Consider the following 13,483-nt stretch of genomic DNA (forward strand, 5'->3'; position numbering starts at 1 on the left):
AGATATGGTCCTCAGTTTCAGGAAGCAAATGACAAGCCACTGTTTTTGCTGCTAATAATGGGACTGAGAATCTCTCTATACAAACTTTGCCACTTTGTATAGACTCTACTGGTTACAAGAAGGTGAATGAGAAAACACAGGTACCTTAACTCTTGAGGCAGATCCAGGAACTCGAAGAATTCCTTCCGTTTCTAAACCCGTTTCCTCAAGCTTGAGCAACAGCTAAAATGCAACAGCAGCATTTTAAAAATACTATTTACCTTTTAGCAACCTGCCTTCCCTAAAAACCATTTGATATAGTTTATCATCAAGAATAATAAATACCCATATTAGCAAATCAATCAGAACTTGCTCTGTGTTCCTAAAACTGAATTTTCAGAGAAGAAACCATGTTTTCCTATGTGTTTGTACAGCTCCTAGCACAACAGGAGTCCCCTAACTTGGGACTCTTGGAACTACTGTAGGTCTAATAATAAATAATAATAATAATAATAATAATAATGGGGAAATCCTTACATTGCACAGTATCTTTCTTAGCAAGAAGTCACACTGATTTCCCTACTATACAATGGAGCTATAATGATACATTCCTGCATGTTTGTGAGATGCTCAACTATTATGGTGATGAGCACCATAGAAAAGCCTATTAATAAATGTGGAGGCAGAATTGAAAACTTAGACAAAAAATAATCTTAGGAAAATTCTTTCTGGGATGTCCATATACAATGTGAATAGATTTTTCTGGTCTCAGCATTTCTTCTTTACAAAAATTAAGTGCAGAGTATTTTTGTTTTGACAAAATGCAAAAGTGGGAAAAAACTAGTTTTGTTGCATTTATTCACATGGCTCTGGATTTTCATTATTCACTGCCCTCCTCCAGCTCTATCACTAACACTCTTTCTCTAACAAGTTATCAGATCTACAGCTGGGCAAAATATTTCAAATGAAACTTTTTTCCACCAAAAATACAGCTTTGGATTGATGAAAATATGTCTTGAATTTATGTCAGATTTGCCAAAAATTGTTTTGGTTAAAAAAAATCTGAAAAAAACCCACATTTTTGTCATAATCAAAATGAAACATTTTGGGTTTTGGATTCAAAATGACTTTTTGTTTTGAATTTTACTTTAATTTTATTTTTGAATAAAGGTAAAAATCCTCAGAACTTAAATGAAACATTTCATTTAGGGTCAAATGAACTATTTTGTTTGGCCCTGAATCATTATTATTATTATTATTATTTGGCAGCCAATGTAACAAAAAAATCAATAGCTCTATAACTTCCCAAAGTGAAATTATAAAGGAATGAAGTGAAGTTGGTTGCTGGCAGTGCAGAGATTAATAGCAAATGTGCCAAATTAACTCTATCTAAATTAATTGATACTAGCGCTTTGTTTTCTTTCAGGAGGTATTTACAGTTAAATGTGACTTCAGTCTTAAAACTGTATGTCCATATAAATCTGTGTGTGTATGCGTGTGTACATGCAGGTATGTGTCTAACTGAGCCATACACTGGATGTCACTGTAGCTTCACATTAATTCAGTTGAATGACCAGCTTCTTGGCTCTATGCACCCCATTCAGATCACACCAGTTCACTTCAGATAATCTCAGATAAGTCAACATGTCTGCAATTTGAAATAATGTGAAATTATAAATGCTCCCCCTTCAAATACATGCCATTGATCTACATGTCAAATGAAAAGGGGAGCAGAATCCTATCCAGTTGGTTCTGTACATTTCCTGTGCAATATTTTATAAATATACTCCCCAGATTGGAAAAAACTCCCAGCATGCACATGATATTCAAGAACAGTGTTTTTGATCTAAGTCTCATGCGATGTTTAAATCACAACCTATGGACAGAAGTAAATTGCAAACACCTTGAAGCCATTAAAGTCTGTCTTCTTTTATCGGATGTCTGCTCTGAATGTCAATGCTCATGAGGAAAATTCAAACCACACATGATTTTGTTCTACTCACTTTTTGAAAGATGAGAGGAACTTTTATTCCAGGAACCTTCTTTTGATCGTTTTCCAACAGTGTTGAGAGAGGGACTCCAAAAAGGCCATTTTCTTTTTGAAAAAGATGTAAAAAGAAAGAGAGAAAGTGAAGCCTAATAAGCATCTTCTTACTAAGCACTACAAATCAGAAGCCGCCCGTCAGGCAGCTACCACTGTACGTTTACCTCGTCCTTTGAGTCTTTCTGTTCGGTTCCTCTTGAGTTCTATTCCCAAAGCATCATAGAAGGCTGCTAGTTCAATCAGAGAGAGATTGCGAATTTTCTTCATGTCTTCAAGAGATAGGTCTCCAACCTCTGTCAGGCCAAATTGGCTTTTTCGAACAATAAATTTCTACAAGAAGTATATGTAAATAGGATTTTATTTTAGATGCTTGAGAAATGTTTAGTTTTTAAAATTACTCTTTGTGAAGGTTTTTTTTTTTAATATATATAAAAGATGTGCCTTGGTGCTGCAAGAAGTCATGTGGTGGTGATTTCATGGGTGGGCTAACTCAGAGCTGAACCCAGGGTCCTGCATGTTCTCGGGCCATTGTGCTGATGACTACTTTAATTTGAAATGTGCAACTGAGCCCCTGATCCTTTGTGCTCAATTATAGATTTCTTGGCAATTTTCACAAAAGCAGGGATCGATCTTAACACTGATGTCCTGGACATATTCCAATTTTCAACAATTCAGCTACACTACATCCTAACTCAACTTTCCTCTCTTGTTCCAATAGGATTTAATAATTCACCTCTCTCCCCTTAAATTCTTCCGTAATATTGCTTGATGCCACATTTCATCACAGAAATGGCTGCATAGCAGTGATGGAGGAAGTAGTTCTATATGTTATTTGCACTTTGAAGGAAGCGTGGCCTAATGATCTGAGCTCATTACTCAGAAGACAGAACACTTAAATCCTAATACCATCTAGATGTAACTCATGCCTGCTTGTTGTGGCACTCTGTCCCCCTCTAGTGGCACCTAGGCCAGCTAAAGCTTGATAAGCTTGTTACAGCCTTGGCTAAAAGAGATGTCTTTTAGCGCACGCAGAAGTGGCTTATGCATTAAGCTCTAGAGGTCTCAAGTTTGATCCTGGCCAACGATGACTGGGGTCTGCTGGTGTTACATAGGCACTGACTTTGACTTATTATACAGGACTGCTTCAGGGTGAGTAATATGAAACATAAATGTTAAAAGGCCAAGGAACACTTATGAAAGTAGAATCCATGGATCATTGACATGAATTGAATGCTACTTTGCAACTTCTGGGACATGAAAATAGGAATATTGCTGCATTAGGATATGTGATGTTTCCTGCTGTAAAACTGTAAAAAAAGTGAAAAAGAGCTCTTTTCATATGTTTTGATGTCATTATCAGTGTAATAATGCAGTGTAGCATTATTAGTGCTACAAGTCATCTCTACTTTTGGGGATCCAACTTGGAGCTAAAACCTTCTAGGGATGTGACTCCCTCCCTCCCTTTTAATTAAAATGCATTCAGGTTCAATGTCCTGGTTTTAACTCATCTCTCAATAAAAGCCATCAAACAGAGAAACAATAGTCAAGGAAAAGGCAAACAAAAATGATACATCTTGCATTGTGCTCTAAAAGCAACAGAGGACAAAGCTCTGACTGACCACAGAGGACATGAGTTCCAGAGGCCAGGATCTCCAACACTTCATTCCCAGTATTCTTTAAAGCAGGAGATGATTCTAAACAGGGGGAAATAGGAAGCACTGCAAGATACCATCATCTTCTGGCCAAATAGGGAAGATTGGGTAGTATAGAAAATGACCCCAAAAATCTAAAAATTCTGTTATTTCATTCAAGGAACATATGATAAGAGTCTTTGCAATGACAAACCATTGAAGCAAAGAAAAACTGCTGATGTACGTAAAGTGTGAAACAAAAGGCAATCTCATTATTTGCAGTGTTTCATCAGGTGAAAAAAAAATTCAAACAGAGCATATTAAATCACTCTGAAAATGTGAAAAAATTATTACCGGTGTAATACACACACACACACACACAGACACACTGGTAATAATTTAATATATATATATATATATAAAGGGACATAAGAGAGGAATAGGGAATGAGAAGGCCTCTTTGCAGGCCTCATTTGCCAATGGAAGGACTAAGTATTTAAAAAAAAATTACTACAGTGATTTTCAATGGTGGGTTGTTGTCTCCTAGAGGTGTTTTGATGTGATGTAGTCTTAACATGAGGTTTGGGGCTGTCTCTCTTTGTAAGAACAGCACTGGGAATCTATGGCATAGAGCACAGCAAACCACGGAGTTAGAGAACTATACAGTATTAAAGTTGGCACAATATATTGTGATAAACTTTGAATTTACTTCATCTCTGTGTTTTTTAGAAATTATATTCCTGGCATTTGGCGCCAGATCCTATATTGCATCAGTTTACGATCTGACACATCTTCTGTGTGGGGGACTAGGTACTGTATTTGGATGGACTCGATGTGCTAATAGGTTTTTACTTCTCCAACATCTAGGATTACATTCCATTTATCATGTTCCCAGTGGGCTAGATTGTGCAGTTTGAACATAGTCCTGTGTACGGGTGGTGTGGAGGTGTATCATCCCTGGGGGAGCATTGGAAGAGATTGTATTTAAGGAGGCAAAATTTCTCCCAGAGCTGCTTAGTTCTATGTATGTGGGTGCACAGACACTACATGCTATCCACAAAACCCACAGTTTTGCATGCAAAATTGTCCACTTGAAACACATCTGTGAACTTCTCTGAAACTATTCAGTTGCTTACCCATCAGTACAAGGCTGCCTTCTGTATGCTACTTGCCCCAGATTGCTGTGCCATGCCAGTTAGGAGGTTCATACTTATGGTTGGAAGAGTGTGAGGGATAGGTAACATCTCTAAAATTGAGGATGGAATCTCATGGTGAGGGTTAGGGGAAGGTTAGAGGTTTTCTAGTAACAGGACCAAGGAGAAAAGTTCGGTATGCCAGGACCATGGTAACTAGGGAGACAGCCTGATTCCGAAAAGATGATCAAATTATTATCACCACAGAGCAATCAGACTGTACTCCATGCCATATGTAATCTACTTGAGACTTATCACCCTACTGCAACATGAACATTTGAGGTTCTTGAGGTCTTCTCCATTGGTGCTGTTGGACACGCACAACCTGATTGTTCTTGATGAATTCAGCATCCATGCAGACGACAACTATTCTGGATCAATTTAGGATCTCAGGGCCAATGTGACATTTGTGGGACTGTTCCACATAGTTAATGGCTTGACTCATACCTCTGGCTAAAGTCTGGAGCCAGTGTTTCGGCTTTTATTGGATGGTGGTTGTGATTACATCCTTGTCACAGACTGATCATGAAACCCTCAAGTTTGGGGGCCAGGGCACATATTTCCTCTCAAGATGATGGATCCGTTTTAATGGTCCACCCTTAGAGGCTGATGGAATCAGTAAATTGCCAGCTGGCTCGGAGGGAGAATGCCATCCAACTGGTAGACTACACCTTGCATACCTGGTTGGACAATAATCTTCTGTCCCTGGCTACTGATCTGGTATCTCCTATACTGTACCTGCGTCAAATACTAATCTGAGACAATCTGAGATACTAGTGAACAGAACCAAGGTTCACTCTTCCTTCCATGTCTGAGTCTAACAGAACTCAGACACAGAAATTTAAAACCCATGTCAAGAAAGGTAGAGAATCTGGGTGTGGATAAGATGAAGGGAGTAGTTCAGGTAATAAAGATGGATTGCCACTCTCAGTGCCAGTAACTGATCTTTGTTTTTATGTGAAAAGTTTGTGGGTGACACAATGCAATATAATTTTCAAGTACTGGGGTATGTACACTAAATTGCGTTGGGTAGAAGATGTGTCCATGACTAAGCACACGCTTCGGCTTTGGTGCCTCATTGGGAATGCTATGTGATGGGCGACAGACAAGCACAGCAGGAAGCCTTTACAAATATATAAAGTATTAACACACATATATTGAAGGAAATCCAATGTATCTTAAGAGATTTCACTGTGGTGAGGGAAATGAAGCAGGAAATGAATGGGGTAAAGAAAAACTATTGAGTCAACATGAGGGGTTTAAACTTACAGGCAAAGCAGAATCATCCTTTTTGAATCTCTGGTTGTTCTGCCGTTCTCTGTTTTTTGGGACCACTGTGATGGATTCTGAGAAAGAAACCTCATAGGATAGCTCTTCTGTTACTGATGGGCTGTCTTTATCTAGTCCACAGTCTAGACAGCTATTAGCTGGAAACAAGGGAGACTATATATGAATACTGAAGGTTTGTTGGTGTTCGGTGCAGAGACATTAAAAAAATGGTAAAAACAAACAAAAAGCTTGTGAAAGTGTTAAGGGAAGAGTTTCACAGAGGAATTTCAGCATAACAATAATGCATGTTCCTGTTTTGTCTGGAAGAAATAAGCCCTTGTACTTTCTGAAATCAAAGCCCTATTTTTATTTTAGATTTTTTGCTGTTGATATTTGTGCAGAAGGTGATTAAGCTGTAAATTTTCTGGTTTGTCAGTAGAAGAATCATCCTCATCATCACATTTGTGCATAATGATCTTGTCTATCCTGGCTAGGGAAACTATTTCTGCATTTGTCCAGTGAACAATCTTTTTTTCTTTTTAAAGTTATTGATAGAAAAGTGCTGCTAACAGTGTTTCTCTGGTCACTGTTGTTTACACAGTTTTTTTTTCTTACAATTTCCCATCACTGCTGCTCTTGGTGCATAAAAAACATAGTATAGGCACACCCTGTGCAAACGGGGCTCAGCATGCTACCATCTGGTTTGCAAAGCCATGCCAGCCCTAGTGGAATTTTTAATAGAATCTAGGAACCAAAAGACAAGATGATCTAGTGCTCTGCTCCAGAAATTAGTTGCCCACTAGAATTAGTAGGCATAGGAGGGAAATTTCTACTATAGAAATGCCCTGTCTCCATAGACTTCACAGTGTATTAGCCTGAATGAGTTCTAGTGTTGCCAACTTTCATGATTTTATTATGAGTCTCATGATACTTAAAGTCCCAGCTCCTGGATTTTGTGCAACTAGGTAAGAATCTCAGCTTTCATTAAAATAAAAAGTAAGTTTTAGCCTTCAAGGTTGCAGAGGAAGCTTAGAAACATGACCCAAGTGCACCCTAAAGGCTTAGAAATAAGATAAATAAAGTGAGCCCCAAATGTATTATCATTATTTAAATCTTAGGATTTTAAGCCAAATGTATGGTTTTTGGGGACCTGACTCATGATTTTTGAACACTTGGGGTTGGTAGTACTGGAAGTTCAAACATCATTCTTCCCATACAGGTGCTATCGCTCTTTCAAATTATAGGATAGACAAAGCTAACTACGTTATGAAACACTTTACAAAACACTAGTATGGCTGTAGGTCTCAGGAATCTATTTACATATTTTGAATTGCAGTGCAGACTGGGCCACAGATTAGCGACTACAGGCCCTGCTCTATGTTTGTAAAGCATCCAGCACAACAGGGCCCCAATTCAAAATGGGGACTTTGAGCACTAGCACAATATAAATGTTTATTAATAATAGTAATAATCTTAAAGAAAAGCATGAAGTGTGTCCCAGCACCTAAAATAGTGAATTATCCAAATGATCCCAAAAGGTACTTTCTATCTCTCATTGCTATGATCAAATTAATATTGGTTACAGGTTGGCATACTCACAACTCACTGATTTCCAAACTGGCTTCTGTCCCGGAAGCTGGATACCATTCGAAGGAACTGGTGACACTGGCACTGTCTCAAACGTGGGCTGATAGGCAAGGAAAAATGATCAGACTGCAATGAAATTAAAGGCATGTGGACAGACACGTCTACAACTCAATCAACAGTGTATCAATCCCAGCTTATGTTTTTGTCACTAAGTTTAAACAATCCATTCTGATTTGCCAGAGAGAGATTTTCATTACCCAGCCCGTGCAAGTAATCTTCTTCAGGCAGCAGATGTGGATCATGTCGAGGTCAGTGAGTATTGCCACAGCTTTACACAGCTAATGAGTTCTCCCATATGTAATGACTGAAATTAACTAATGAAACTGCTTCAGATAACTGCAGCAAGTTAAAGGTTTGTATCAATGTGTAATTCATCTTGCTTTTAATCACCGTGGTCACATTCTGCCAGGTGCTGTGCACCTCCTGAAAAGTGCTGAACACTCTCAACTCCCACTGAGGGGCTGCAGGAATTGAAGGCACTCAGTACCCTGCAGGATTGGAAATTTAACAAGTAAATAAATGGATGGCCAAAACCAGCTGGAAATGCACTTCAACATTTTCCTCCCATAGGCTACACTGTGTGGAAACTGGGGTTACAAGAATAACACAGGTTCTTTATCAGAGAGCGGCAAACAATTTTTTTAAAAAATCTCTTTCCTATTGCTTAGTTTTGTTTGGTTTTGCCCAGAAAATTGTTTTGCACTGTGTAAAAATGCTGTGTGTGTGTGTGTGTGAGAGACAGAGAGAGAGAGAGAGAGTGGGGTGAGTGGGAGGGAGAGAGACAAAATCAGCGGCTGAAAATCAAAGGGTAACTTTCACTTGGTGTGACATTTTTATGTGCTGAATTTGCCCTTGTGATTAGCAGCTTTGGAATAGATCATGAGGTAATACTTAGTCCTGCCACGAGTGCAGGGCACTAGACTAGATGACCTCTTGAGGTCCCTTTGAGTCTTACGATTCTATGATTCTCTGAGGAGAATATGGAGCAGGAAGACATGTTCAGGGATGAAGAAAGGGTAGAAATATTAAAAACAATTAGAAGGCTACTTGGTGAAATCAGCTTCATTGGCTAAAATCTTTGTTTTAAAACCTGTTCTGTTCTCTACATCCTGCTGGCATCCTGGAGAATTGTGTTATTTCTCTCACACCCTTGCTTTTACATGCTCCCCTGTCCCTTGAGGTTCAGCATCACAGCCGTCTTTCCAGGGGAGTGGTGCTGATGAGAACTCTGCTGAACCCATCAAAGCTGCTCTTTAAACAGCTGAATAAACCATTTAGCAATATGAGGTGATGCCTTCCCCAGAGGCAGAAAACACTGTCTTCCCAGTTTGTAGTTAATGCACATGGGAGCAGTACTCAGACGGATATAAAATGGCAGATATTTAAAAGGACGGCAGACCTTCCAATTTGAACACTGAAATAATGTTGCAGTTGTTTTATACAATCTTATCCTTTGAGTTATTTGGATAACAAAGTTAAATGTAAGATGAATAAAATCTCTCCTGAGAGAGTCCATTTAATAGGCTACCCACCTTATAGCAAACAGGATTTGAGTCACAAGGTTTCCTTTGAACTATAATCCATTAAAAAGCAAGGGCTGTGTAATAAAAGAAATGAAATATGGTAGCATGATTTTATGATTTCTAAAAGCCCAGCATTAAAAGAAATGTTTTATGACAAGCTGCCTGAGCTGTGTGAAGTGCAAAAAGTAGGCAAATAAGAGAAATGGTGAACATGAATTAGATTTGTAAAATCCTTCCAGCCTTGATAATATAAGGCATTATAAATAACACACGGAAAACTAACAGGGCACTCTCTCTGTTGCATCCTGTTTCTGCTGGGCATATGATTTAGGAAAGGGAGATTGTTATAGACCCAGCTAGGGATCAAATACTCTCTGCCTTAACTCCAGTGTAGTTTAGAGCAGCTTGCAAGATGCTCTAATATGAGTCCGTTGAGTATATTCCCCTATAAACAATGCTGGGAATAACTAAAAGGCATCACATTCCAGCCTCTTGCCTCCCCACCAGTAAAGGGAGCAGCATGTAGGAGTCAACTCCGAAGGCTTTATGTGAGCCGGGGACACTCATGATAGGGGTATCCCCAACAGGGGATTTACAGGAGGTTTCTGCTTGTTATACCACCCGAACAACAAAAAGGGAGCAGATTGGGACAGAGAATCTCCTCCATTTTTGTTAGTGCATGATTATGATATATAGATAGTGTCCCTTAAAAACAAAAGATTAGAAAGCTCATTTTCCAATAAATGTGCTAAACCTAGTGGGCCAAATTCTGCCCCCCGTTACATGTGTGCAATACCATTGACTTGGATGTGGTTCCAATAAAGGCAGAATTTGGTTCAGTTTAGGTATCCTGATTCTGGCCTACAGTTAGTTGTTCATCAAGTCATTACTGATGCTAAAAATGCCTCCAGTGTTTACTTGCACTATGTGCACAGGAAGAGGAAATCTGACTAGCAAGAAAAAGGTGGAGATGGAAATGCTCATTTCCTTTAAAAGCGTTCCACTACATAGAAGATGTAAAAACAAATCATCAGAGCATCACAAAGGCAAAATTTTAATGTCAGCACTGCAGCCAAGAAACATAAACACTAAAGAAATGTTCGTGTTAAAGTTCTGTTCATGCTGCTAGCTGCCTTTGCTTTTTGAGAGATTCATATTTTCAAGCATGGTAAGTGCAAATGCCTTTTCAGGCAAATGCCTCTAGTTTACTATTTACTATTTTAATTAGATCCTGATCCTTCATGCACTACTCTTAGCAACACTCCTCTGAAAATCAAGAGGAGTTTTACTTATCAAAGTGTGCAGGGTCAGGTCCTTCATTAGTCTGGAGCTTAACTTGCTCCCCACTTTTGGACTTTACTGATAGGTTACACCAGGCACCAAACTGCCTGATTTTCAGATCTGTTGAGCACTTGCAGCTCCTAGAGACCTTAATGGACGCTGTGGGCGTTCAACACCCATGAAAATCCGGCCACAGTGACTGATGTGCCATAGCCCTGTTTTAGAGGTGGGACAGAGTTGCCTCATCCAGGGGAGGGTGAGATTGCTTCAAGGGGGGAGTTCCTGGGTGGCACCCCCATTGCACCTTGCTCTAGAAGGATGTAGCATGTTTCCCATTTCTAAGCCAGGTTAGCTCTTCCAGCTGGAACAGAGGCAGAACAGGGCCGTGAACAGGGCAGAACAGGGTCACACTTTCTTGCCACTAACTTTGGGGTGGTTTATGCTCTTTTTGGGAGCAGTCCTGTGCTCACCAGAGTGAAGGGTCTATAACCATGGTTAGCCTCTAAGCCAGGATACAAGGACTCCTTGTGCCATATTCCCCTCCTTGTGCACCTACCCAGGGATCATTCACAATCTGGACTTATGCCTGTTTTTGGTTGGATAACCCTGACATTAAGAGCTACAATTCATTATGCAAGCAACTGAGGCAATAGGTTTCAAATGAGTCTAGAAACCCAGTTTTTTCCTTCTCTATGCAGGGTGGAAAACTTCACTAAACCTGTCCATTTGCCTAGGACGCTTTCCTCCCCCTGTTGTCCCTGCTTGCTGACAGCAAAGTAAATTAAAAATAGAAAATTATAGCTATTTATGCAGCCCAAATGCTAACAATTTGTATTCTTCTTCTCCTCTTGCCACTGGGCAAAGCTAAGTGAGTCACCCTCATAAAAAGAAATCTCACCTTGTGGTTTAATCACCCTTTTCCTCATCACTAAGAGTAGAAGATAGTTATCCATCCCATATCTCTCTCCTCTGGGCAGCTGTAGTGTTTATGATGCCTAGAGGGCTGGATGAAGACTGCACCTCTTCTTTTAATGTAGAGGATTACACAAACTATTATGTGGACAGACTAACTCTTCCCATGGCAGAGGTGATTAAAAGTCCTGCATGGCATTTCAGACTAGTACGCAAACACTTGAAGAAAAGATGATTTATCTGGTACCAGCGATTCAGCCAAGCCAAGGTACATCAGTCATTGTGCACTAAACTGCCAACATTCATTCCCTACATTTCTCCTAATCACTGGAGAGGTGATAAATAAGACAGCCTTTCAAAATCCCATAGCAGCTAGTCACACAGAGGGAGATTTTCAATGTCACACAGCAATTGAGAGCCCAACTCACATGGACTTTCAATGGGTGTTTGCTGCCTGGCTGCCCTTTAGAACTCTCTCCTATATTCTCTTTAAGTAGCGGAGATAAATGTGTGAAATATGGCTGCGACTACAGTAAGTGTGTAGCAATACAGGTAGAATTGAACAATTTCATGGGAAGAAAGAATGAGAAATCCTCGGACTGTCATAACAGTTACTTTTTAAATCTTATATTAGACTTTCACAATGCAGAACAATTAGATGGGCTCCGTTTTTAAAAAGGTAATTGTAAAATGAAAACTTGAAGACCATGCCTTTAACATAGCTCTGGGACTTCCAGTCCATTAGCGAGACACAAGAAAAAGACCAAAAGATCATCAGATTCAACACTCTGTGCAACAACGAGAACTAGTGTACATTTTTTTTCCTGGTGACTGCTTTTTATTAGAGTAATTAAACTTCATTTTGCTGCAGGAACTGCACATTCTGCCATACTTATTGTATCTAAGAAGTTTCATAGGTTGACTAACATACCAATACCTCATGGTAAAAAGAGACCTAGAGCTTTAAGATAGGTGATAGATATTTTACCTAAGGAAAATGCCTAATCTTACAAAAAGTGCCATGAGATCTTTAACGTCTGGGCAAAGTAGTCTGGGATTTTGAAGTCTTAACCAAGAGACTCTACCCACAGGAAACCATGGTACTTGGAGGATGTGGTGCTGTGCCAATCTTGCTAGTATATGAACTTGTGGTTCCAGGGAGGCTATTTTAAACTGGAGACTGAGACCACTAAGCTAATCCTCCAGATGTTTTACTTTTGAACTCCTATTTTAACGTGAAGCAGCTGTGCTTTGTCTGTTTAATGGACTTTTCAGGTTATTAGTGTGTAGCTGGAAAAAATAAACAAATGAGAAGGGACTGAATAATTCCATGGAAGAAGGCAGTTTCTTATATTGTTGAAAAGTAGTAAGCTTCACTATACATTTTTAAAACAGGGCTTGGCAGTTTAGCTATGATCCGCATTAAGGACAACAGGAGTTACTCATTTAAATTCATGCATGCTGCTTTTGAGTTTTTAGTATGTGGACTTAGGGCATACGATCAACTAAATCCATGTAAATACAATGCATGGGGATAAGCAATGGTAATTTTATATCTGTCCTCAGGGACAAATGGATGAGACCCTAAAGAAGAAATGTTCATTCCTGAACAAATGAATCATGGATGGATTTTTATTTGCTTTATTAGTGAAATAAGGTTCCCATTGAAACAATTGCAAAGATGCCTGCAGGTGTTTAACTGCTTATGCATACTTGCCCCCATTGCTTCATTACACAGATTTTACTTCACTGCTAAGATTGCTGAGTAAATATCATGTGTCCTCAGAAGCCAGCAAAAATTTGCACAGCTGCCAAAAGTAACTCACTGATATTCAAAAAATGAGGGAGTAAATGTTAGTCTTGATAGTGGATTGCAGAATGAAGGTTGGCAATGGACACAGCATTACATTATAAGTTAGTTGCAAAACTTTGCACTAGCTATTTGAGCCGGTTTTATTGTTCCCTTTAAAAGGTAGCACATTTGCTTATAGGACATCAAAAAGG

At 39.3% G+C, this 13,483-nt stretch overlaps 1 protein-coding gene across 9 annotated transcripts in view; it reads right to left on the reverse strand.

Annotated features, from left to right (window-relative positions):
• Window positions 1-13,483, reverse strand: part of ARHGAP28 (Rho GTPase activating protein 28) — an 89,886-nt gene that overhangs the window by 18,709 nt on the left and 57,694 nt on the right. For 8 of the 9 annotated variants that reach the window (XM_034762646.1, XM_034762650.1, XM_034762652.1 and 5 more), the window contains 5 exons: window positions 7,716-7,803; window positions 6,117-6,274; window positions 2,188-2,353; window positions 1,983-2,074; window positions 145-222 (listed from right to left, as the gene is read on the reverse strand). In XM_034762646.1, the coding sequence (XP_034618537.1) occupies window positions 145-222; window positions 1,983-2,074; window positions 2,188-2,353; window positions 6,117-6,274; window positions 7,716-7,803 (582 nt within the window). The remainder of the gene's footprint in view (window positions 1-144; window positions 223-1,982; window positions 2,075-2,187; window positions 2,354-6,116; window positions 6,275-7,715; window positions 7,804-13,483) is intronic. The other variant, XM_034762647.1, reaches the window with a different exon arrangement.

This window comes from Trachemys scripta, chromosome 2, assembly GCF_013100865.1.
Source record: "Trachemys scripta elegans isolate TJP31775 chromosome 2, CAS_Tse_1.0, whole genome shotgun sequence".
NCBI classification, from domain to species: domain Eukaryota; kingdom Metazoa; phylum Chordata; order Testudines; family Emydidae; genus Trachemys; species Trachemys scripta.